General features: G+C 35.6%; 1 protein-coding gene across 4 annotated transcripts in view; it reads right to left on the bottom strand.

The window, feature by feature from the left end:
- Positions 1-26,769, bottom strand: part of COG5 (component of oligomeric golgi complex 5) — a 371,971-nt gene that overhangs the window by 45,886 nt on the left and 299,316 nt on the right. For all 4 annotated transcript variants that reach the window (XM_023183076.2, XM_031936064.1, XM_023183075.2 and 1 more), the window contains 3 exons: positions 10,393-10,503; positions 8,842-8,904; positions 50-153 (listed from right to left, as the gene is read on the bottom strand). In XM_023183076.2, coding sequence (XP_023038844.1) covers positions 50-153; positions 8,842-8,904; positions 10,393-10,503 — 278 coding nt within the window. The remainder of the gene's footprint in view (positions 1-49; positions 154-8,841; positions 8,905-10,392; positions 10,504-26,769) is intronic.

Here is a 26,769-nt window from a genome sequence, read left to right on the forward strand (position 1 = left end):
CAAAACAAAGGCAGTAAAAGTTAGTAAAAATTTGGTTAAAAGTAATTACCCAGAAAAGTCCTCTTGATGCATGGTGATGATTATGGCCTCTATAGCATCTCCCACAGAAGTGAGTAAGGGTTGCACAGCATTTTCCATAAGAGCATGAATAGCCTGAAGAAAATAAAAAAGAAAAAGAAAAAGAAGAGGCAAAATTAAAGACAACAACCCAAAGAAATTTGAGATGTGAGTAACACCATGACCAACAGTTTTCAAATTATATCAAATGCAGACTAAGTTAACAGAAGTCTGCTCCTATCCCTAACCACTGTCAGTAACGATTTTTAAAGTTTAAAATATGTGGAACATGGCACTAAAAAATTTCAACATCCCCACTCTTCTTATTTTTTCCAGAAGGTTCAGTGGTTAAATAAGCCCAGGGAGAAAGGAACGCAGATGCAATAAGACAGTAGTACCATTAATGAGGAAAAGGTTAAACAAACACATTTAAGTTTCGCAAAAGAGTTAGGCAAGACCAAAAGTAATTATTGAAGAATTGGAACAACATCATATGCTTTTAACCAGAGTGAATATAATAAATAGACATTGATTCTTTTTTTTTAAACTATTAGGTTCAAGGGTACATGTGCAGATTTATTATATAGGGGTTTGTTGTGTCATCGGGATTTGTTGTACAGATTATTTCATCACCCAGGCACTAAGCCTGGTACCCAATAGTTATTTTTTTCTGCTCCTTCCCCTGTTCCCACCTTCTACCCTTAAGTAGGCTCCAGTACAATGTTTCTAATAGGGCACAACAGTTGGGCATTTCATGAATTAGGTTTCTGTTGAGAGTTCTACATCAGTGACTCTCAACTGTGGGCAATGTTGCTCCTCAGGAAATATTTGGTATTGCTTAAAGACATTTTTTATTGTCACAGTTGGGGATGGGGGTACAAATTTGTTACTAGCATCTGGTAGGTAGAGAACAAAGATACTGCTAAACATCTTACGGAATACAGAACAGCTCCTATAACAAAGAATTACCCAGCTCAAAATGTTGATAGTGCCATGGTTGGGAAACTGTTCAACACGGAGGTATAAATCATCAGTTACTTGAAGTAAAATCCTAGGTCTTAGTTATGGGTTTTTAGTGTGAAAATAATGACCGAGGCTCAAAACACATAAAATCAAAAATGTAAATATATTATACACACTTCAAAGATAATTAAAAATAATGAAGATAGATAGTTCTGGCTCATACAAATGATCAAAATCAATGAGGAAAGGTAAAATATAGGACCCTTAATCATTAAATTCCTAATCTATAACCCTTAATCTCTGGTAAAAATAAATATACAATGTACAGGATTGTATGTACGTACGTGTATGTGTGTGTGTGTATACATATAGTTTGCCCTCCGTACAGGAGCTCAGAGTCTAGTGAGAATAGTTAAAAAGTTATGCAGGTCGAGTAACCCAAAATCCAAAATCTGAAAAGGTCCAGCGAGCACCTTCCTTTGAGTGTCATGTTGACACTCAAAAAGTTTTGGATTCCCAGGCATAGGAGTTTGGGGAAACTGAGGCACTTGGGAAACCACAAGACATTCAGCACATATGGAGCATAAGTGCCTGGAAGAGACAGAGGCAGTAAGAGGTGTACTCTGTATAGGCTACTAAGAAGTTAGGAATTTATCCTAAAGGAACCAGGAAACCAATGATGGGTTTTAAGCAATACACAAAATGTGGTTAATGATTTGGATTTAGGAAAAAACCATGTTGGAAAGTAAACTGGATAAATTAGACTACAAAAAGGAGTACAATTATAAGGCCACAGCAGTGGTACAGAGCTGCTGCAGAGTAAGAGAGGGAGCTTAAAAAGGACAGAGCCAGAGTAGACTGCCTAATTTTAAGTTTAAACTTGGTATGAGTTTTCAGCTAACTCATCAACAATGCATGTGCAGAGCAAACTAAATGTGGCTTGCAATTGAGGCTTAAAGAAGTGAACTGATTGAGGTGTGGCCAACTGAAGGTATGAGTATACTCAAACACAGTTTGAGTATAACCAAGTTAATTGCCTGCTAAAGCAAAATTACCAACATGCTTATAAGAAATGTAAAAAAAAAAGAAAAAAAATCCTGTTTCTACACAACATAACATTCACAGTGTTCAGGATTTATTCAAAATTACTATACATATAAAATGCTGGGAAATTTTATCAATTCTCAAGGGAAAAGACAATCAAGAGATGCTAACCTTGAGATGAACCGGACTCTAGAATTATCAGGCAAGAACCTCAATGAGGCAAGGAAAAATATGCTCACAATAAATAAAATAATAGGAAATCTCAGTAGAGTGAATGAAGATATATATTTAAAAAAGGTAATTTTAAACTAAAATAATACAGTATCTGAAATTGTAAAATTCAATGGATAGGCTTAGTAGAAGAATTATGCGTAGAGATGACAGAGTAAAGAGTCAATGAACCTTAAGATAGAATTAACAGAAATCTCTCTGGAGGAGAAGAGAAAAAAACACTAAAAAATAATTAAACCTATGAAACAACTGCAAAATGTCTAATATACTGGTCACTGGAGTCCTGTAAGAAGAAAAAATAATGGGGCAGAGAGAGAATGAGGCAGCAAAACTACTTGGGAGGGGAAAAGGCCTCATACTTCCCAAAATAATGAAAAGCACGAATTTACAGATTTAGGAAAATCAGCAGATCCCAAACAGGATAATTTTGTGAGAACTATCCCTAGGCACATCATAAACTGCTGAAAACCAAAGATAAACAGAAAATCTTGAAACTAGCCAAAAAAAAAAAAAAAAGATTACATACAAGGGAATTAATTTTAATAAGTAATAACTTCTTATCAGAAAGCATGGAGGCCAGAAAACAGTGGAACATATTTTAAGTGCTGAGAGAAAAATATCTCTCAAACCCGTATTTCTATTTTCTGTATAAATATCCTTCAAAGATGAAGTGAAATACATTTCTGGCAAAAGAAAATTAGCAGTGTTCTTTGCCATCACACTCACATGATAAAATTTAATTTAAACTCATCAGATTTTAAATGATGATTTAAAATAATCATTAATCATCATTTGGCTGTTCTGCCTATGAAGTATCCATTCTTTTGTTTATTTTCTTAATAAACTTGCTTTTACTTAAAAAAAGGTAAAATCATCAACATTTAATTCTGTTATCAGAATTAAATTAGAAATCAGTAACAAGATATATGCAGCACCCAAAAGTAATTAGAAATTTTAAAAACACATTTCTAAATCCATGACTCAAATAAGAAATCACAAAGGAAATTAGAAAAATATTTCAACCTGAATGAAGATACAAGTATAACAGAAAAATTGCAGTGCTAGTGGAAAATTTACAACGTTAAATGTTTATTTGTGGGGAAAGTGCTCTAAAATTACTGATGCAAAGTCTCAAATAATCTTAAAAAAATCAAAGAAAACTCACAAATCCAAAGATAAACAGAAAATATTGAAACTAACAAAAAGAAGAAAATAAAAAAAGATAAAAGCAGAAATCTATGAAATAGAAAACAGAGAAAACTAATAAAGCTAAAAGCTGTTTCACTGAAAAGATTAACACAGTTGCTAAACTCCTAGCTAGATTGATTGAGAAAAAAACAGAAGAGAACACAAATCAACAATATCAAAAATGAAAAAGAGGTTATTCTTATAGGTCCCAAAGACATCAAAAAGACAGTTAAATGAGCTCAGCATGGTGGTTTATGACTGTAGTCCCAGCCACTTCAAAGGCTCAGGCAGAAGGATCCCTTGAGCACAGGAGTTCAAGGCTGTAGCACGCCATAACCGTGCCAGTGAATAGCCACTGCACTCCAGCCTGGGCAGCATAGTGGAACCCTGTCTTTAAACAAACCACAAAAGGACAGTAAGTATTACATAGATTTTTCTGACAAATTAGATAACTAAGATGAGTAGATAAATACCTTCAACGTCACAAAATATCAAAGCTCATTCATGAAGAATAGATACCACAAATAGCCCTTTCTCTATTAAATGAATTAATGTGTAGTTATAAGCCTTTCTACAGAGAAAACTACAGGCCCAGATGCCTTCACTGGTGAATTCTACTAAACACTTGAGGAAAAAACAAAAGCAAAAACAAAAACAAATTCTACACAAACTCTTCTAGGAAACAGAAGAGGAGGAAACACTTTCAAACCCATTTAGTGAAGCCAGTACTAACTTGCTATCAAAACCAAATATACTAACTTGCTATCAAAACCAAATGAAGACAGAAAATTTTATGACAATATTCCTTATGAATATAGATGTAAGTATCCTTAATAAAAATTAAGTAAACCAGTATCCAGGAATACATAAAAGGATACATTAAATATCCAGCAATACATAAAAAGGGTAATACATCGTGACTAAGGTTGGTTTGATACTTGAAAATAAATTACTATAATATACTTCATTAGCATAATAAAAGAGTAGAGCTATATGATTATTTCAATAGATGTGGAAAAAGCTATTTAATGAAACTCAACACCATTTATAATAAAAAATAGAAAACTAAGAATAGAAGCGAACTTGTTTAACCTGACAAAGGTCATCTATCAAAAACCTACAGCTAACATTATTATATCATTAACCTATAGCTAATACCATACTTAAAAACAGTAAAATACTGAATGCTTTACCCCCAGGTCAGAAACAAGTAAAGGAGGTCCATTCTCACCAGTTCTATTCAACACTGTACTGCAGATTCTGGACAGTTAAACAAGGCATGGAAAAACAGGCATAAAGATCAGAAAGTAAGAAATAAAAATCTCTATTTGCATAAGAAATGGTGGTTTACAGAGAAAACTGTATCGCTGGGTGAGGTTTCCCACTTAGGGAAAATATGAAATAGGAAGAGAAGAGAGCATCTTGGGGAATGCCTTCATTTCAAGGATGGATGGAAAGTAACAACTAACATGGAAACTGAGAAAGGAGATTAGATTTTATTTCATATGCTCTTTACAAAGCAGGGAAATATGTTATACATTTTAAAAAGATTTACCTAAAATAGTTAAAATTATAAAAATATTGGAACCTCAGCAATCTGGAATATTCCTTTATATAGAACATCAAACCCACACAAAAAGGGAGAAAGAAGCATTGCCATATATAAATTTGGCAATGTAATCACTATCTGCACAAGTCAAATCTCAGTAAAAAATGGATCAGAATTACTGGGCCAAGGGGTTTAAATGGTACTTAAATAGCTATGGTGGTTATAATGAAATAACTCTAAATGTATACTCAGTATTAATTATGCCATTCATGACATATTAGACAATTCTTAGAATATGTGATGATGGAGACTGGATGTTCTGCTCTCCACCCCATCCCGGCTCTACTCCCTCTCCAACTTCACTCCTGCTCCTCTGCTCTCACTCACTCTGCTCCAGCCACTCTGGCCTCCTGGCTGTTCTGTGACTATTACAAGCCTGTCCAATTCAGGTCTCTATTCCTGGAACACTTGCCCCAGATGGCTGCTTGGCTCACTCCTTCAGTTCCTTCAGATTTTTACTAAAATGTCTCTTGATTGGTGAAGTCTATATAAAATAGCACTTTCCTTCCATCCCCATTCTCTATCCTTTACTGTGCTCTATTTTTTATCATAGCACTTGTCACCACTGGGCTCCTCACGACAATAAAAGCTCTACACGGGAAAGGACTTTATTTGTTACTTTCACTGTGTATCACTAATACCTGGCATATGATAGACAATAAATATTTCTGAATAAATGAAAAAAAGATTATGTAATGATGAACCTCAAGCCTAGAATAACATTTAAATTTGGATAAAATCTCAAGTTAGAGAAAAAGGACTGTTATATGTCTATATATTTTTCAGTAAGTTAAAAAGTATGTTTAATAAAAAGTATGTTTAATAAAAGTATGTCTCTATCAAATAAAATCAAACAGATTTCTGGTTTGGGCTGCAGGCATTTATACATCATAACTTTCTACCTTGAATTCAAAGTGATTTATTAAATTTCCAACAATTGTATGAAATTTCAACATTCCTTTTTATTCTAAGTCAGGGGTTTTGCTTACTTTTTACTTAATAAGTCATAACAGTTTTTTTATAAGACTTCAAGAGCAAAGTTAAAACCTTCAGTGAGTGTATTAACATGAGCAGTGAAGTCTCCAACTAATGAGGTCACTGCAGGAGGGCCTTGTACTTATTGCTAGTCTTCTGTTATCCAGTTCATAAAGGCAAAATTGGTATGTCTTAGTGAAGTACAGACCCAGCTACACACAGCACTGATCCTGGTAAACAAACCTTAGAGTGACAGCTGCAGCCCAAGATTAGGGCAATTTTCCCTGCACTGACTCCAGCTCCCTGCCTAAAGTGACTAATATTAAAAGAATAATCTTTGTTGTCTGTTAAAAATAAAGATTCAGAGAAACTACCCTATACTGAAACACAGTCCATGAGTAATTTCTATTTTTAACTCTCCAAGTGATTTTTATCATCAAAGTGAAGGCACTCTGTCTTAATCCAGAGAATGGACTTTCTGAAACTATGGGTTGTGTCGGACCATTAGAGGTCAAAAAAATCAATTCAGTGGGTCACTATTGTGATGTTTTAAAAAGTAATAGACTAGCATAGAAAATATTACAATGCATACACAAAATAAGGATAAGTATTATTTTGTGAAACTTCTGTATCAATTATAAATGTGTAGAGAAGTACACTTTATGCAATTACATATGCATATATATATTTATAAATGCTTATGTATTATTTATGAGGGCACAAAGTAAAATGTACTTATTTTGGGTAGTTATCAAAAAATGTTTGATAGTTACTGCTAGAAGAAAAAAATGTGGAATTATAGAAGAGTATCCATTCCCTGTCTGGAACCAAGAATGTTAAGACTTTAAGGTTTGTTGTATTGACCTGATGTTATGATCATCGATACATATACCAACCTTACTAAAAACAATTATTTTATTATGGAAAAATATTTAAAGCACATTGGGGGAAAAAGGGATATAGAGAAAACATACAAGTGTACTTTTAATACATTGGGGGAAAATAGACTGTCTCCTTCTCTTACCCGCAATGAATCAAATCCATTCATATATGAATTTAGTGTCCTTACATTTTGGTGCCTGTTAAATCCTCATTCCCTGTAAATTCTAAAGCATTTGACTTTAGAAGTTCCCCTCCCCTTTAGGATTTGTGACACAGTATTCTCCTAATTTTCTTCCTTCTTCTGATTGTTCTTTCCTTGTTTCCTCTTTTCTCTAAATATGTGTTTCTCTTTAGGGTTTACTTGTAGACTTTCATCTCAATTTTAAAACTCTCCCTTAGAGATGTAAATCCAATATAATAGTTGAAATTTATCACCTTTGTGTAGGTTTATTGTACCATTTTATAGATGCAGAAACTAAGGCAAGAGAGAGTTTATTTACTTGTTTGAGGTCATATAGCTGGTTAAATAGCTGAGATGGGATTCATATACAGGTAGTTTGGCTCCAGAGTCTATGCTATATGGCCTTAGTTACTTACTCACCAAGTACTGAATAAATATTTAGCAAATAAAGGAATGACGGTGGCAAGGTGTAGTAGACATAACTCTTTAGAGTTAATGAGGTCTGCATTTACCAGCGATATGACCTTGAGCAAGATATTATTTCTAAGATGTATAAAGTGGGAATACAAATACATAACTTGAAGGGTTGTAGTAATATTTCAAAATGTACCTCTCTAGTACTGTTGTAAGAATGAATAATTTGCCTGCTTTTAAAAGAGATACTGTCAACTACATATGGCTCTGAATCACATACCATTATTTTTTATGAAATTTCCTAAATAATAGAAAGGGGGTATACTTATGTTTGCATATAAAAAATGAGAATACATTCTGATTTTATGCCTCAGTTTAAAGTAGGGTTTCTCAACCTTGGCATTACTGACATTTTGGACTGGAAAATTCTCTTATGAGAGAAGGGTGGGCATTGTCCTATGCATTGCAAGATGTTCAGCAAAATCCTTGGCCTCTACTCACTAGATGCCAGTAGCATCTCCACCGTGTCATGACAATCCAGAATGTCTCCAGATGCTGTCAAATGCCACCTAGGGGACAAAATGATTCTGGTGGAGAACCACTGCTTTACTGGAATAATACTGGGTTGTACTGCCATTAGATAAATACATATAAGACTCTTGCTTCTAACAACAGGCCCCAGTGTGTGATGTTCCCCTTCCTGTGTCCAAGTGTTCTCATTGTTCAATTCCCACCTATAAGTGAGAACACGCGCTGTTTGGTTTTCTGTTCTTGCGACAGTTTGCTGAGAATGATGGTTTCCATCTGCAACCATGTACCTACAAAGGACATGAACTCATCCTTTTTTATGGCTGCATAGTATTCCACGGTGTAGGAGGGGGGAGGGATAGCATTAGGAGATATACCTAATGTAAATGACGAGTTAATGGGTGCAGCACACCAACATGGTACACGTATACATATGTAACAAACCGGCATGTTGTGCGCATGTACCCTAGAACTTAAAGTATAATAAAAAATAAAAAAGAAAATATAAACAACAACAAAAAAGACTCTTGCTTCTATATATATAACTGTCATAAGTAGAACACAATCTGTAGATACCAAGAGTCTATTTTTAAATTCTAGAAAACATAAACACACTCATTATCTACTCTCTTTAGGATAATTATCAACATGCTACTACTTTTGTATATATAGAGGATTCTGAATTATAAAATGTGACATTGCCCACTCAGCAAAACAAATAATCCTAAAACCACTTTGATCTATAGAGTCAAAGAATAAATTCTTTTACCTTTAGAGCTGAAATTACAGTTTGCTCAGCTGCCGGTGGGAATGAGCTCTGACTGGAAACAACCTAGAACAAGGTTTTGATCCAGTTATAGTTTTGCTTAAGTCTATTTCTGTAAATACTAATTTTGATCATAGCATAATAAAGCTGTTTCCACAAACTATATACACAATATTATCATTGCTTTATAGTAATATCTTATACATGATTTTAAAAATCAGTATTTATTAAGATAGGTTGAAAAATAATTTTGTCTATAAAGAAAATACATACTTCAAATAACAATAATAAATACTGAGAGCTAGGTTTCCTTTATTCATGTTACATAGGTTTTAATTATAAAGTTTAAACTTGAAAAGGTCAGAATAAAGCCATGTTTACTCATTTCTTTCACTCATGTCTTTAGGCTGACTCTAATTTCCAACAAGTCTTTAAAATAAAAATGTCAGCATTTCAATTTTTACAAATCAATACAAACATCATGAAAATTTTGAAAATATCAATAAAGACATTTAAAGTAGGCTAGATAGAACACAATCTTTCCTTGCTTATGGTGCTTTGGAGTAAGGATTAGAGAAAATGGAAAACACATCATTTAGTGTTTTTTTTAATAATTTTTACCCTTCTGAGATTTACCTGTTAATAACTCTTTAACATGCCTTTTGTTTAGTGTGTAAAATACACATTTTTAGAAACCCCTAGTTGATAAAAGGACTTGTTAAAATCTTTAAATAAGTGAGTAACAGTCACCTAGAATTATTCTAAAACACAATCTAGTATATTAAAGCTCATACTATAAGTCAAGTTTTCAAGAACATCATTTAACCATTAGCTTTCTTCAGGTCTTCTAAATTATTATCTTCCTATTTATAACATATTTCAAAAATGACCTATAGAGAATAATTAAGCACAAGCTACTCCAAAGTCAAAGATGGACTTGGAAGTGTTGCTTTTTTGGTAATTAACAATACAGTTCACCTTAGACATAATATATGGAGGCAAACAAGTTAAGGTTCGGCCATTTCTTTTAAATGCCTAGTAGAAAAACAGCAAAATGAATACACATTATCTATTTGTAAGCATTCATCAGTGATTATATCATAAAAATTCAGTTTTTAATACAGTTCCTCCCTGACTTTTTAATGCAAAGATATTAAGAGAACATGTTTGACATGTTGGAGGGCTTCAGCATTCTTATTCTGTCATTAGCTTTGCTATAATTTACTACCATCCACACTATATCAAATTATACATTTCAATAAGTATGAAATATGTATGATTTGTCCTCCAATAATTTGCTCAATAAACTTAATTAACTTGAGGATCTACAGTTCATGTGTTTTAAACTGAATGTACAAACAAAAAGCCATACAAACAATGAAGGCCAGAATCAAAGACTGTTTAAAAGAGTTAACTCCTTAGTTTATTTTATAATCATCACATTTTCATTGTATTCTTTTCCAAAGTATTAAATAACAATTTGTAAACTGTCCAAATTTGAGGCAAGAAGAATCTAAAACTAAGTAAAAAAAAACTTAATAAAATAAAGGTTACCTTTGTTACTGACTGGTGCAACTTATACAATGAATTCACTACTGCCACATTTCTTCTCTGTCCTTCAGTAAGAGGCCCAATCACCTGACTTGCATCTCCTTGTGTGGAGAGCTGTAAGAATTCAACATCGAAAGAATGTGTCAAAATGATAACTCTCTCACACACACACACACACACACACACTTGTTTAAGGGGGGAGAAGTTCATGTCCCTCTGACAAAGAGAATGTTAACTGGAAATATTCAGGTCAAGTTAAAGCTTTGGACTTCAGGTAAAGCCAGCAATCTGTGTAGAGAAAACAACATGGATGTAGAAGTACAATTGGTCCTGCACGGGAAGAACGGCTCCGTTAATACTTCACAGCTGATGGACTCTTGAGGCAGGTGTGACCCAAATGCCCCATGTGTGCTATTATTTTGATATAATAACATAGTAATCCTAAGGAATACCTTCTGGCAACTGCCAATTGGGCTTCTTTCTATTCAAATACTCAGAAATAAGCCCGCAAACAAAGGAGGAGGAAAGGAGAGAAGAGAGAGAGGGAAAAAGGGGATGGTTAGAGAAATAAATAAAAATAAACCTAACTCCCATGTATATTTGACAGCCATCCTAATACACTAATGAAATGAATGGTGCAAAGAGGATATTACTTTGATTTTTTATAGATTAAAAAAAGCCCAAAATCATACTGTGTATAGATTATCAGTATACGTGGTATTAAAACCTTTCTACACTTGACCTTTAATTTACTTCTAAATTCATGAGTTTTAGGGAAAGGGACATGGAATGCTTTATTATCTCTAACTGTCATGGTTCAAATTTAAGAAAAAATATATCAACCATTCTCGTATTGATCAGATTTTAATCCAATCCTCTATAACAATTATTATTTAAAGATATATTAAACTTGGTCAGGACATAGGAAGCATAACCAAGTTAAACAACTCCAATTTATTTTGACTTTCCTCATGGACATAGATAATGACAAACTTGCAAACAAGCTGTGTTCTAAGGTGGTGACCTGAAAATATATTTATTTTCCTGTAGAACTATGTTAAAAAGATAATGCTTAAGCACTTACAAGAGTCCACAAAATCCAACTTAATCAATAATATGGTGAACTAATACTAATAGAAACTCTGAGCTCCCAAGAGAAAGCAAATGACGGGGTCTGTGCCAAGGTAAGGATGGGGAGAGGCTCCTGAATAAGGCACTCTGAAAGTATAAGTGGCCATGGTGAGTGGCATCAGTGGGTATGGCAGACTTGGGGCAGGGGGGGTCAGATGCTAAATAGACATCTGACTATAATGGGCATTTAAATGTTATAAGCTCTAGCTGTACAATTTTAAAAATCCAATCTCTCTTACTTCTCTTGAGATTCTCTCCAATCAATTTTGAAGAACAAAGATATGGGAAAGGGAAAGAATTTTTATGTTATTTTATTTCAATTTGTTTTGTGTGTTCAGTATTTAAGGAGGAGATATGCCTGCTGCTAGATATGTTAGAATTTTTATGTTATTTTATTTCAATATGCTTTGTGTGTTCAGTATTTAATAAGGAGATATGCTTGCTGCTAGAAAAGGGTGGAGATCTTTTATCATTGACGACTGATCATCTTTTGGGGGTTTAAAAGTATATACAGGTCCACGTCACACCCCTTGGATGCTATTATCAGGAAGACAGGTAATAACAAATGCTGGCCAGGATGTAGAAAAACTGAACCCTCACACATTGCTGGTGGGAATGTAAAATTGGAGGAGCTGCTTGGAAACAATCTGGTCTTTCCTCAAAGGTAGATATAGAGTGACCATGTGACACAGCAACTCAACTCCTAGTGATATATATAAGAGAAATAAAAACATATGTTCACACAAAAATCTGTACACAAATATTCATAGCACCATTTATTCATAATAACAAAATAGAAACCCAAATGTCAACCAACTGACAAATAAAATGTAGAATAACCACACAATAGAACATTACTTAGCAACACAAAGGAATAAAGCTCTGATACATACTACAACATAGGTGAATTCTGAAAACATTATTCTATGTGAAAAAAACAACCACAAAGCCACATATTAAATGGTTACATTTATATGAAATATCCAGATTAGGCAAATCTATATGTGCAAAAGTTGATTGGAAATTGCAGTGGGGTATATGAGGAGTGAGTGCTAACTGGTATGAAGTTGCTTATGGGGTGATGAAATGTTTTAAAATTGACTGTGAATATACTAAAAACCACTGACTTGTATATTTTAATGGGTGAGTTATATGATATGTGAATTATATCTTAATAAAACTGTTTTTTAAAAAAGCATAGAAAGAATCCCAGGCTTCCAAGGTTGTTGACTGATGCTCTGAGAACCTTGTGAAAATGAAGGTTAAGAGATGACTTAAGTTCAAAAGACCTAAAAAGTTATATAAAAAGAATATTATAGTTTTGGGTATAAAATGTTATTGACATAAAAGAACTAAAAATGAAACATCATCATGCCAAAAACAAAGAACAAAATAAAAATATCAAAGTGAAAATGTAAGTTTCCAAAAGATTGGAGATGTAAATAATCTGCTGCCTATCCTGATTTTACTGCACAGAATATAATCAGTTCAAGTCCAACACTTAGCTAAGTGGATGACCGTGTATCTCTCTCCAACACCACTCTTGTCGTAGTTTTTGTTTTTTTGGAAATATAGTCTCCCCTCAGTATACAAGGAGGATTGGTTTCAGGACCATAACACCCACCCCCCCACCTAAATCCACACATATTCAAGTCCCACGGTGGGTCCTGAGGAACCTGCATACACGAAAAGTTGGCTCTCTATATATACAGGTTTTATAGCCCATGAATATGGTACTTTTGATCTGCCTTTGGTTGAAAAAAATCTGTGTATAAGTGGACTCATGCCACTGTAACCTCAAATTTACAGAAAGTTACACAAATAAAAACAGTATGAGGAATACTGTATGTTCTCTATCTGGATTTACCGATTGTTACATTTTATCCCGTTTGCTTTATCATTTGTATTCTCTCTCTGTCACATACAGGAATGTGCATAATTCGTTTTCTGAATTATACATACATTATGGCCCTTTACCCTTAAATATTTCAATGTGTGTATTTCCTAATAAGGATATTTTCTTACAAAACCAAAGTTGTTATCAACTTCACAGATTTACATTGAAGAAATACTTTTATCTGGCATCAGCCATGTCTCCAAAGAGTTCTGGTTCCTTTTAGTGGAAAATGGAATTAGAGACCAAGATCTGGGCACTAGGTTTGCTCACTGCTGTTGACCCCTGCTTCTTGATTAAATCAATCTTCAAATAGATGATCCTTTCAATACAATGGGCTCTCAGTTCCTTGTCCTCTTTTCCTTCAACAATCTTACTGTTCACTCCAACTCATTTATCTTCTTCCATGGTCACACTCTATAATCTTGCCATTATAATGACTGAACTCTTTCGAATCTGAGTTCAAGTATGCTACTCTCGGGCTGCCATTTCAAATCTTTCCCTTTGATTTTACTTATTTTTAATTTTAATTTCTGTGAGTACACAATAGGTAGATAGATATTTATGTTTTTTTTTTTTTTTTTTTTTTTTGTCAAGAGAGGCTCTCTCTCTGTCACCCAAACTGGAGGACAGTGGCATGTTCTTGGCTCACTGCAACCTTCGCCTACTGGGTTCAAGTGATTCTTTTGCCTCAGCCTCCTGAGTAGCTGGGATTACAGGCATATGTCACCATACCTGGCTAATTTTTGTATTTTTAGTAGAGATGGGATTTTGCCATGTTAGCTAGGCTGGTCTTGAACTCCTGGCCTCAAGTGATCCACCTGCCTCAGACTCCCAACATGCTGGGATTTACAGGCATGAGCCACTGCACTGGCCATCCCTTTGATTCTAATTCCAATAATTCAGTAACCCCTTTAGACCTCCCAAATGTACCACCTTCTCATTCTATCTTGCAGGAGTCCCTGATACCCATCTCTTTGCTTCCTTCCTTCCTTCCTTTTTGGAATAGATTATGTTATGTGATTCATTATCATCAATTTCAGCAGTGAGCAACATCTTTTCGGCAGTGAGTGGTATCTTGAGAGGAAATGTGATCCAGTGCACCTGTGGAGATACTGGCTTTAAACTGAGGCCTGGAGAGTTCATTAGTTTTCAGAGAGCAAGCGGGGCAGGGTATTAAGAATACATATATTCATGGTCACTTAGGAAAATTCTAGTCCTGGGCGAAACCAAGTCAATGCCTGAATGTGAGAAGCTGAATGAGCTCGAGCTTCTCACTGGTTGGACTTTAAATCTATGATCACTAAACCAAGGTGGGTTCTTGATGTTGCCTGTCAATACTGTTAAATATCCCATTCATGCTCCTAAGCCCCTGTGTGGGGGAAAAGAAAGAGATCAGCCTGTTACTGTGTCTATATAGAAGGAAGTAGACATAAGAGACTCCATTTAGTTCTATATTTGAAATGCTGTTAATCTGTGACCCTACCCCCAACTTTGTCCTTGCAAGAGACATGTGCGAAGGTGATTTAAGGTTAAAAGGATATTGGGCTGTGCAGGATGTGTCTTTGTTAAACAAGTACCTGAAAGAAGCTTGATGGTTAAAAATCCTGCCCCTCCCTGGGATTGGAACATCTCCGGGTAATACCCATTGTGTGCTTTGTTTACTGAGTAAGGAGAAGACCACCTTTAGGAATAAGGTGGGGCTTGCTGGAGCAATACCACTAAAAGGTTTATGGAGATGTTCGCATATGTATATCAAGGCACAGCATTTTCCTTTAACTTATTGATGTTACAGGGATTTTTGTTCTTATGTCTTACTGCTGATTTCCTCCCTACAATGATCCTATTTTCTAGCTACTCCCTTATTTTTTAGATGGTAAAGATAATTATCAATAAATACTAAGGGAACTCAGAGGCCGGTGCCAGTGTGGGTCCTCTGAAAACACAGCACTGGTCCCCTGGGTCCCGCTTTTCTTTCTCTATACTTTGTCTCTGTGTATTATTTCCTTTTCTCAAGTCTCTCGTCCCACCTAACGAGAAGCACCCACAGGTGTGGAGGGGCAGGCCACCCCTTCACCCCTAGGAGATTGTTCCTCGCCTTCTCCTCATTTCTCTAATCTCCAACACCTCCTTCCCTCCTCCTTATTCTCAGTTGATGACTCTGCTGTATACTTCACTGAAAAAATAGAAGCAATCAGAAAACTCATGTTCCCAGAATGTCTGCTGTCCCTACCACTTGCTAGCTGAGTGACTTGTAGCTTCAATTTCTTAATCTGTAACACAGAACTAATAATACAATTTATACCAAAGTATGCTATGTAAACTGTAAAATGCCTTAAAAATGGTAATACCATATATTTCTATCTCCAGACAATTCTATGTCTTATTCGTATTTTCTTTTCACTTTTCCTTTGCTTGGTTCCTTCCCCCGACCTCTAGTCTATCTCAGTACTGGCTAGGGACCAACTGAACAGATTAGCATTTACGAATGAGAACCAAACGCCAGTGAAGCTGCCTGGAGTTACAGAGTAGGTTTTGCTCCATTTGGGTTGTGGTAACAAAGCATCTTGTACAAAGTAGGCACCTCAACTACTTTATAATCCTCCACTCATCTTCAGCCACTTTAACCTTTACTATCTCAAGCTATTTCTTCCTGCAAGCTCCTTAAAATTGACATCACTAACTCATGTACATGTTCAGCAAGGCATCTCAAAGTAGAAGATGCTTATTACATATGCTTGTTTTTTCAAAGCCTACCTTATTTGAGATGAATAAAATTGTACCAAGGTGCAAAAATACAGCTTTGGCTGTAAAGCACCGAGAATGAGGGAACTAGAAAAGTGGGAGCAATAAGAGATTCAACATTGTAAAATAGGAGAAATGTACATATTGGTTAATCATGTTACACTATTCCAATACAATCTGGAAAGATGTTAGAAACCAAAAGCGTTGCATTTGAGTTTATTTGTAAAACACACACACACAAACACACACACACGCACGTGCATATACAAGCAAAGAATGAGAGGGAATCCAAATGCTAAACAAATCCTTAAATAAAAATTAAAATAATTCTTATATGCAAATGACAAGATACATTGTTTTTTTAAATTTAATTATCTGAACAAAATATTCTTCAGAAATTCTAATTCTGTACATCTGCTCATTAGAAACAGCATGTGAATTCAATGTGTGAGAAACAACTGATGGGACTAGATAACTGAGAAACAATAAATTACATAGTTATAACAACATGAAGAATGTTTTTATATAACTGTTAATCTGCAGATGAAATGACCAAAATCTCCCTAAACATCATGCCTGAGGACTAAAAGTAAAAGAAATAAAACTGACAATTCAAGGGATGAGTCGGATGACAACTTTAAGTTTCTATTAAGAAAATCTAAGAATTATTTGTGGGGAGTTATAAAGTTGATGACTCCAAAAAATGTCTAAAAAGAACAAAATAATATGTTATAGATTACTTATAAACTACAAAAGGGTAAGTAAGTTACTTTGCAGATATTAAGGAAACACTTCTAGTGGTCTATTTATGCCCATTCCCATGCATATAGAAGACATCAATAATCAACTGTGGCCCTTTTATGGTCTCTCAACATTGCACTCCAGGCAGTGACTACAAATCTCTAAGACTTGACCCAGGGCATAAAATCTATTAGCAATTCCTGATCTACATCATATCAGTTTTTTAGATATACAGTTCAATGATCCTCTAGGTCAAGAGATACTGAGCAGCAATATATTCCAAGAGGCTCAAAATTGCCATACCCTTACATATGTAAGAAAATATTGTAAGAAATATATTGGAAAAAAATTCCAGACAATGGAGCCAGGCATGGTGGCTCACATCTGTAATCCCAGCACTTTGGGAGGCTGAGGCAGGAGAATCGCTTGAGCCCAGGAGTTTGAGACCAGACCAGGCAACATGGCAAAACCCCATCTCTACAAAAAATACAAAAATCAGTTGGATGTGGTGGTGTGCACCTGTAGGTCCCAGTTACTTGTGAGGCTAAGGTGTGAGGATGGTGTGAGCCTAGGAGGCTGAGGTTGCAGTGAGTCAAAATTGTACCACTGCACTCCAGTCTGAGTGACAGAGCCGGATCCTGTCTCAAAACAACAACAACAGAAACCAAAAACAAACCCCAGAAAATGTATCATAAAAAATAATACAGAAAAGTTTATACACAAAGACTATATTTATAAAACGGAGAAATCGGAAAACCCAACATATCTAAGAATAAGGGAATGGTTGGGTCTATTAGGCAATTCACATGATGGAACAAACAATGAAAGTAGCTAAAATTACACTGTTAACTGTAAAAAAAGAAAGCAAATATGTCTGTGTAGCAGTTTGCTTTCACAAAAAGACTGGGGAAAAAAAGCAAAAATGTAAAGAAATAGTATGAAGCATTACATAAAGAGGAAGGTTAGTAAAATACTAGTAAACAGCACTGTGGAATTCTATAAAGTATCTAAAAGATTTACTTGTAGAATATACTTAGAAATGGTTATACAATACAATTTCATACATTATAAACATTAAAAGGATACAATCTCCATCTCTGAAAGATTTAAGATAATATGACAAGATAAACTGCTTTGGTTATTGTTTACCTGACCAAAGGAAGGATTTGGGGAAAGATAATCTCATCAAAGTACTTTTTAATCTACTGATCTGTGACATAGACAAAAATAATTAATTTTTATTTTATTTTTTGAGACAGGGTCTCCCTCTGTCACGCAAGCTGATCATGATTCACTGCAGCTTCAACCTCCTAATCAAGTGATCCTCCCATCTCAGCTTCCCGAGTAGCTGGGACCACAGGCATGTAACACCATGGCCAGCTAATTATTTAATTTTCTGTAGAGACAGGGTCCACTTTTTGCCCTCAGTGGTCTCAAACTCTTGGGCTCAAGAAGTCATCTTTGGGATTTTCCAAAGATTACAGGTGTGAGCCACCACACTCAGTCTTAATTTTTATTCATGTTTATTTTTCAAACGCTTTCATCATAGGTTACCTGGTTCAGATTAAGGAATGTAAGAGTTATGATTAAATATCACTTAGCTTATTATAACAAGCCAATTATCCTATAAAAATGTAAAATTGGCCGGGCGCGGTTGCTCAAGCCTGTAATCCCAGCACTTTGGGAGGCCGAGACGGGTGGATCACGAGGTCAGGAGATCGAGACCATCCTGGCTAACACGGTGAAACCCCGTCTCTACTACAAAATACAAAAAACTAGCCGGGCGAGGTGGCGGGCACCTGTAGTCCCAGCTACTCGGGAGGCTGAGGCAGGAGAATGGCGTGAACCTGGGAGGGGGAGCTTGCAGTGAGCTGAGGTCCGGCCACTGCACTCCAGCCCGGGCGACAGAGCGAGACTCCGTCTCAAAAAAAAAAAAAAAAAAAAAAGTAAAATTATATGCTTAAATATGTATGTGCTCACAATTAAATTATCAAAGATCATTCAGGCTAAATATAGTTTGTATATGCTAGGCATGGTGGCTCACGCCTGTAATCCCAGTACTTTAGGAGGCCGAAGTCAGAGGATTGCTTGAGCTCAGGAGTTTGAGACCAACGTGAGCAACATAGTGAGACCCTGTCTCTACAAAAAATGAAAAAATTAGCTGGGTATAGTGGTTCTTGCCTATAGTCCCAGGTTCTCAGGAGGCTGAGGAAGGAGGATTTTTTGACCCCAAGAGGTCAAGGCTGCAGTGGCTGTGACTATATCACTGCACTCCAGCCTGGGTGACAGAGAAACCCTGTCTCCAAATAATAATAATAATAATAATAGTAATACACACACGTGTGTGTGAGTTTGTAATACATTAGAAATTATATTTTATGTGGAATCCAGGTTTAGGTTACGTTTTTGAAAATGTATAGGAATCTGTAGGTTCACACAGCAATTTGTCACTTTCCCAGCACATCGATCTAACTGAACTTTGAAAATAAAAGAAACTAATTTTCTTGAGTGCTAAAACTATCAGAAAATATTTTCAAGAAAATATTCCCACAGTGTATGTCACACTTTCCTGGTTTCATAAATAAGATACACAGAACATGTACCTGAAGAAGGCAAATTCTACTTAGGTTAACCATTATAAATGTTCACTAGTGTTTGAGCAGTGTGTTTATGCTGTTACATCTCTTCTCTGCTTTTAGTGACTTTATCCAAGCTCAGTAGGGTATATATAGCTGCATTAAACAAACATTCATTAAACAAACGTAGATTACTACCTCTTTTGATATTTGGTGTTTCCTGTTCTTCTTTAAATTTTAGCGATTTGACGAGTCCTCCCCTTATTTCTAAGGTGTAAACTTTGTCTTTTTTGATCTTTTTTTGATATTCTTCCCTCATCTTGGTCTAATTTGCTTTGAAGTGGGAAACCAGAGGACTAACGATGTTAAAGCCGGGAGACTTTCCTATGAGTTATGTGTGTGTGTTTTAGTATATGGACACTGTAATATCAATTCTAGCAGTTCAGAGAATGAGTTCATGGCCTTCTTGGTTCTTAGTTATACCTTTGACTGTTAAATTTATCAAATATTTGACAATTTAAAAAAGAGGTTTTTTACTAGCTATTTACAAAATAAAGACAGGTATAATTGAACCATAGAACAGATTCAATGGTAAAGCTGTATCTTAACATCAGACTAAATCTTCACACAAAATCTGTTATTAAAGAGATGATAGCTTGAGATGGGATCCAGTTTGAACAGTTAATATATAACCGAAAAGTGAGAAACAAAATCATGTCTTGTTTATTCATGAGAGACGAACATGAACAACACACAGGAATAAAATATAGCTTTGTAATTCAAAGCTCTGTTGCTCAACCACCACCAATTCCCACTACACAAAGCCCCTTTCTCAACCTAACTTTCTCATTAACCTTCTCTAGATTTCCCATGTTCCTGTCAAAATCTCCACCTGGCAATACAGGGGGTAAGAAATGCAAACACAATTTGCTAAGAATGAATCATTTAATCAAATCTACTCTCCTCCCTAGAGCTTTTATTTTTCTTGAAAGGGTCTTAAGCTTTTGAACAGCAGATAGAATTTCTACCTACTCATGACCTAAACACTGGCCTCGTTAATTAAATTTAGAGTCATAAATCTGCATATTTCTAATTATTTGAAAAAGAAAGAACTGTTCACTTTCAGGTATGCTGAGCTTTTCCCACTTTCCAATAATGAATACTGTAAGTAATTTATTAACAACTTAAAAAATCCTTCATATCTACATGAAATGTAGAGAATAAGGCCTCTTTGATTTACAGTAATTTGATTATAGTACAAACTAAACTTCAAACTACAGAATTTCAAAAAAGAATGACAGTTTATTACTCTGAGGGATACAGAATAACTAAAATCCTAGCTTCCTAGTATTAAGGCCTAATTAATCAATACAATTAAAAAAAATAATTGGGGTAAGGGCCAGACATGGTGGCTTACACCTGTAATCCCAGCACTTTGGGAGCTTGAGGTAGGAGGATCGCTTGAGGCCAGGAGTGGGAGGATCGCTTAAGGCCAGGCCAGGAGGATCGCTTGAGGCCAGCCTGCACAACATAGTGAGATCCCCACCTCTATTTTAAAAAAATAATTTTAAAAATGTAATTAAATCTATAATCTTACATGCATTATTACTTTTCGTAGTAAGAAATTCTTTTTTGTTGTTTTTTTGAGATGGAGTTTCACTCTTGTTGCCCAGGCTGAAGTGTAATGGCACGATCTCGGCTCACTGCAACCTCTGCCTCCTGGGTTCAAGCGATTCTCCTGCCTCAGTCTCCTTAGTAGTTGAGATTACAGGCATGCACCATCATGCCTGGCTAATTTTGTATTTTTAGTACAGATGGTGTTTCTCCATGTTGGTCAGGCTGGTCTCGAACTCCTGAACTGAGGTGATTCGTCCACCTCAGTCTCCCAAAGTGCAGGGATCACAGGCGTGAGTCACTGTGCCTGGCCTGAGAAATTCTTTATATATAGTCCAAAAATAACCTTCAGTTCAACTAAAGTCCTAATAATAAAAAACTGTATTACTGAACTCCAAGTTAATTAGGTTCTTTCTGTATATTGGTTTTAATATTAGTGTTTACAATGTAAAACCAGGAAAAAAGGTTCCTTACCTGATTGAAAGCAGGAATTCATTTTGCAAAACATGGCACTATTATATTTGTCATTCTATGATTGTGTTTGCCATAAATGGCTATAACTGCTTGAGAAAGCATCTCAAGAGAAGTAGTTTTAAGGGCTATAATTCCAATGTGGCTTGACTGACCCTCTTCCCCACTACAATCTCTCATTTTGATAGTGGATTTGTCCATTTCTCTCTATAATTCTATCCACTTGTGCTTTATTAGTCTGAGGCCGTGTTGTAACATATATCATAATTCTTTGCCTTCCTAGTAAATTGTCCCTTTTCTCAATATGTGACCTTCACAATCTCTAATAATGCTTTCTGACTTAAAGTCTATTCTGATGTTAATATCGTTGTCAGCATTCTTCTGATTAGTGTTTGCCCGAAATATTTTTTCTCCATTCCTTTACTTTCATCCTTTATCTGTCCTTATATTTTAGGTATGTCACACGAAGCTGAATTCAGCCATTGATTCTATGCAAATTGAAAAATGTCAGTGGCCAGTTTAGTATATTTATATTTATTGTGATCAGTGATGTATTTGTTGGAATTATTTTACTACCTTATTATAAACTTTCTCTTATTTGTCATGATTCAGTTTTTGCCTCTTTTGTTTCTGTATATTTTTCAGCCTTTTAATCAACTGATAATTTCCTTTTTTACCCTTTTCCATTAACTTAATTCTAAGTTACATATTCTATTTCTATTCTTTCAGTAGTCATAATTAAATTAATATTATATTCAATTTTAGCCAGGTGCGGTGGCTCATGCCTGTAATCCCAGCACTTTGGGAGGCTAAGGCGGGGGGATCACGAGGTCACAAGAATGAGACCACCCTGGTTAACTTGGTGATATCCCATCTCTACTAAAAATACAAAAAATTATCTGGGCGTGGTGGCAGGTGCCTGTAGTCCCAGATACTTGGGAGGCTGAGGCAGGAGAATGGCGTGAACTCAGGAGGCGGAGCTTGCAGTGAGCCAAGATCGCGCCACTGCACTCCAGCTTGGGTGACAGCAAGACTCCATCTCAAAAAAAAAAAAAAAAAAAAGTAAACTACATTCAACTTAAGTGAATATATCTATGGCTTTACAATCCTGAACAATGACATGCATTTTAAAATGCTTTAATATCCATCACTCTTTCCTCATTTTATACCTTAATGTGGACTTGTATTTTAGTTCCATCTTACTTCTATGTTCCATATTAGTCACTATTCTTATTTCATGCAATTAAAGATTAGATTTACCTACATGTTTATCAATGTTTTGTGCTTATTATTACTTCCTGCATTCTAACCCTTCCTTTTTGCATTAGATTTCCTCCTTCTGCATTCAACCATTAAATAGCTTCCCTCTCATTCTGAGTGAAGGCCAAAGCCCTTACTATAGCCTGTTAGAGCTGGCAGGATCTAGGGTTAAGGTTACATAGTTTCAAGGATGTCAGACTGGGTCACAAGGAATTCTGGAAAAGCAAGAGCATTTAATCAGTTTTAAGTCTGTCAATATTCAAGAGTCCAGGCTTACAAGAAAGAGGATCTGGGGTTGAAGGTATCATTTTATGGTGGTATAACCAAAGTCCAGAACACACATTGCTTCAATAATTGCCAGGCTGCTACTGCCTTTTTAGGCACTTGGACTTGCCTCTTCAGTTCCATTCATTGTGATCAGTCCCTCTGAATACTAATCAAATTATTCCTTCTTGTAAAATCTTACATATGGTAAAAATTGAAGCAGAACTGAAAGCGATAAACTTTTTCAAAAAGTTCTCTCTCTTGGGTTCTTAGCAAAGATAGTACTCACATATACTTTTTTTTTTTTTTTTTCTTTTTTTTGAGATGGGACCTCCCTCTATTACTCTGGCTGGAGTGCAGTGGCCATGATCTTGGTTCACTACAGCCTCCGCCTTCTGGGCTCGAGTGATCCTCCTGCCTCAGATTCCCAAGTATCTGGGACATCAGATATGTGCCACCACATCCCGCTAATTTTGGTATTTTCAGTAGAGATGAGGTTTCGCATATCCCCCAAGCTCGTCTTGAACTCCATGGCTCAAGCGATCCACCTGCCTTGGCCTCTCACAGTGCTGGGATTACAGGCATGAGCCATGTTGCCCAGCCTCACATATGTTTTGAATTACCAAAAGTGAACATAAAAAATCTAGACCCAAGAAAAGAAAGATGTTACACACACGACATACACACACACACACACACCTCTTTACTCATTTTCTCCAAACTTCCAAAATATGTACTGTACTACATTTAGTTTTGGTAATGTTATTTTAGGCAGTTGATGTTTAAACTGGAGAAAAGTGGCTGTTTGGTAAAATTAATTGTTTAGTGTGAATTTTAATATACTGTGACTGTATATATGTGGGACTGTTTCTCTTTCAATGTTCCATTTTTCTATACCTGTGATAATACTTTATACTTCATTATCTTAACTAGAACTGTTTTTTTTTTTTTTTTGTAGAGATGAGATCTCACTCAATTGCCCAGGCTGGTCTCAAACTCCTGATCTCAAGTAATTCTCCCTCCTCAGCCTCCCAAAGTGCTGGGATTTACAGGCGTGAGACACCACACCTGGCCTTTACTATAACTTTATGAGTCTTCTTATCTAGTAGAGCAAATCGCTCTGCATTGTTCCTCTTCTTAAAAAAGTGTCTTGATTGCCAAGTGTGGTAACTCATGCCTGAAATCTCAACTACTGGGAAGGCTGAGGCAGAGGATCCCTTAAGCCCAGTAGTTCCAGGCTACAGTGAGCAAGGATCATGACATTGCATCTAGCCTGGGTAACAGAGCAAGACTCCATCTCTTAAAACAAGTGTCTTGGTTATTCTTGACATTTCTGTATTTCTGTAAAAATTTAACAATCAACCGATCAACTTTTTTTAAAGTTAGAATTTTTATTGGAATTACATGAAATCTATAGATCAATTTCAGAAGAATCAACCTCCATATAATACTGAGTCATCTAATACATGAATAGCATATATACCATCATTTAAAAAATTCTTCTTCAATTTCTCTCAATATAACTTATAGCTTTCAGTGTAAAGTCTTGCCCATATTTTGTCAAATTATTCCTAGAATTTGAAAATATCAAATTCTGGAATTTGCTATTTTCTGCTGCCACTGTAAATAGCCTTTTATAAAGTGAATTCTATTTTCTGTTTGTAGCTGGTAGACAGAAATAGCTGGTTTTCAGTGATACCTTGTAACAATGATTTTACTAAAATCATAATTCTAGAATATGCTTTTGGCTTTAATCATGTTCTCTATTTTTTTTGTTTTGTTTTTAACTTGATTGTTTTCTGCTCTCATCTTTATTATTTCCTTCTTACTATGTGTTATGGTTTAATTTGCTCTTTTTTTTTTCTCTCTTTTTAGTTTGTTAAGGTAGAAGATTAGATCCTTGATTGAGATCTTTTTTCCTCCCCAATAAAAGTATTTAACGATTTGAACTTTGCTGAGTTAGCTGCATCCTACAAATGCTAATACATTTGTTCTATTTGCATTTTTATTTAGCTCGAAATATTTTTTTAAAATATCCCTCTTTGGCCTATAGATCATTTAAATGTTTGCTGTTTAACTTTCAAATACCTGGGGGATTTTCCAGATAACTTTCAGTTACTTGAGGAGGAAGAATCACAGGCCTCTTTAAAAGCTCTTAGAGCATTTTCCCAGGAAAATTCTGTGAAAGGAAAATAAATCTTGGGGCCCCTAAAATCACTAAGCTAAAGGGAAGAGTCAAGCTGGGAACTGCTTATGACAAACCTGCCTCCCATTCTATGCAGAGTCACCCCTCTGCTCACTGAGATAAATGTATATCTGATTGCCTCCTTTGGAGAGGCTATTCAGAAACTCAAAAGAATGCAACCATTTATTTCTTATCTACCTAGGATCTGGAAGCTCCCTCCCTACTTTGAATTGTCCCGCCTTTCTGGACAGAACCAATGTTCATCTTACCTATGTTGATTGATGTCTCATGACTCTCTAAAATGTACAAAATCAAACTGTGTTCTGACCACCTTGGGCACATGTCGTCAGGACCTCCAGAGGCTGTGTCTCTGCAAGTCCTCAACCTTGGCAAAATAAACTTTCTAAATTAACTGAGACCTGTCTCAGATATATGGGGTTCACAATTCCAAAAATATTTTGAAAAATACTTCTGTTTTCATAAAACTTGCAAATGGAACTAAGTTTTATAAGTTTTATAATTTCCTAGGATCCACAGATCCCCTAAACCCATTGCCATTGCTAGATTATCAATTCCTGCCCTAAGATATTGAATATGCTAAAAAGATTTTCTAAGAGATAGAGAAAGAGACAGAGGATTTTTCTTAATTCCCATTACAGAGAGAATCTTTCCATGTCATCATTTTTGCTTTTAGATATGTCTCAGAAAATACCCTAAACTGGCACAACCTAATACTAGTGAGTTGAGTAAAAGCTGCTCAAAAGTGTGCTACATGTCTGATACAGCAAAGGATAATCAAAGACAATCCATAGCTTCTAAGAATCAAACAAGCTTGCTTATATTCAAATGCGGAGTTTTAGTTTGCATCCTAATTTTTAAAAGGAAGTCTTCCTCATTCTGGGTTTGTGCCTAATACATGTGTTGGGAGAGGGGTAGTTATAGTTGCCCCATTAATCATGCCTCCCTCCATATCATTACTGCAGGTCTCCAATTCAGAACCCTATCTAATGCTGGTAGCTGGTGTCACACTGGGACACTGCAGATGTAGTTCCTAAGCATGTTTTGGCCTTAGTTCCATTTGCAAGGCAATCTTGCTGTTTGTCGCACTAGGTTGATGCCTATAGTGGCCCTGGGCAGTAAACGCAGGTTTTCTTTAAATCTTATTATGAGTACAGCTATATCTTTAATGTGATATGCATTTGTATGTGGGTGTATGCTAGGAAGGAGGGTGCTCTGAGTAAATCACAGCCTAATTTTGACTAAATGTTGACAATTTTATCTCCCAGAAATACACTTTCAAATAGCGTAATTTCTAAGCATACATGAAGGCATTAAATTATAGTCGATACCTTGGAAAAGGGTTAGGATTAAAAGCTCTACTTGATCACTAATATGCTTCAACAGATATAAAAGCTCTACAGTGTTAGGACTCCCAATCACAGTAAAAAAATTGACTATGTAATTGACCAATTCTCTCAATGAGAACATCTGGAAAAACT

Source organism: Piliocolobus tephrosceles, chromosome 8 (assembly GCF_002776525.5).
Source record: "Piliocolobus tephrosceles isolate RC106 chromosome 8, ASM277652v3, whole genome shotgun sequence".
Classification (NCBI taxonomy): domain Eukaryota; kingdom Metazoa; phylum Chordata; class Mammalia; order Primates; family Cercopithecidae; genus Piliocolobus; species Piliocolobus tephrosceles.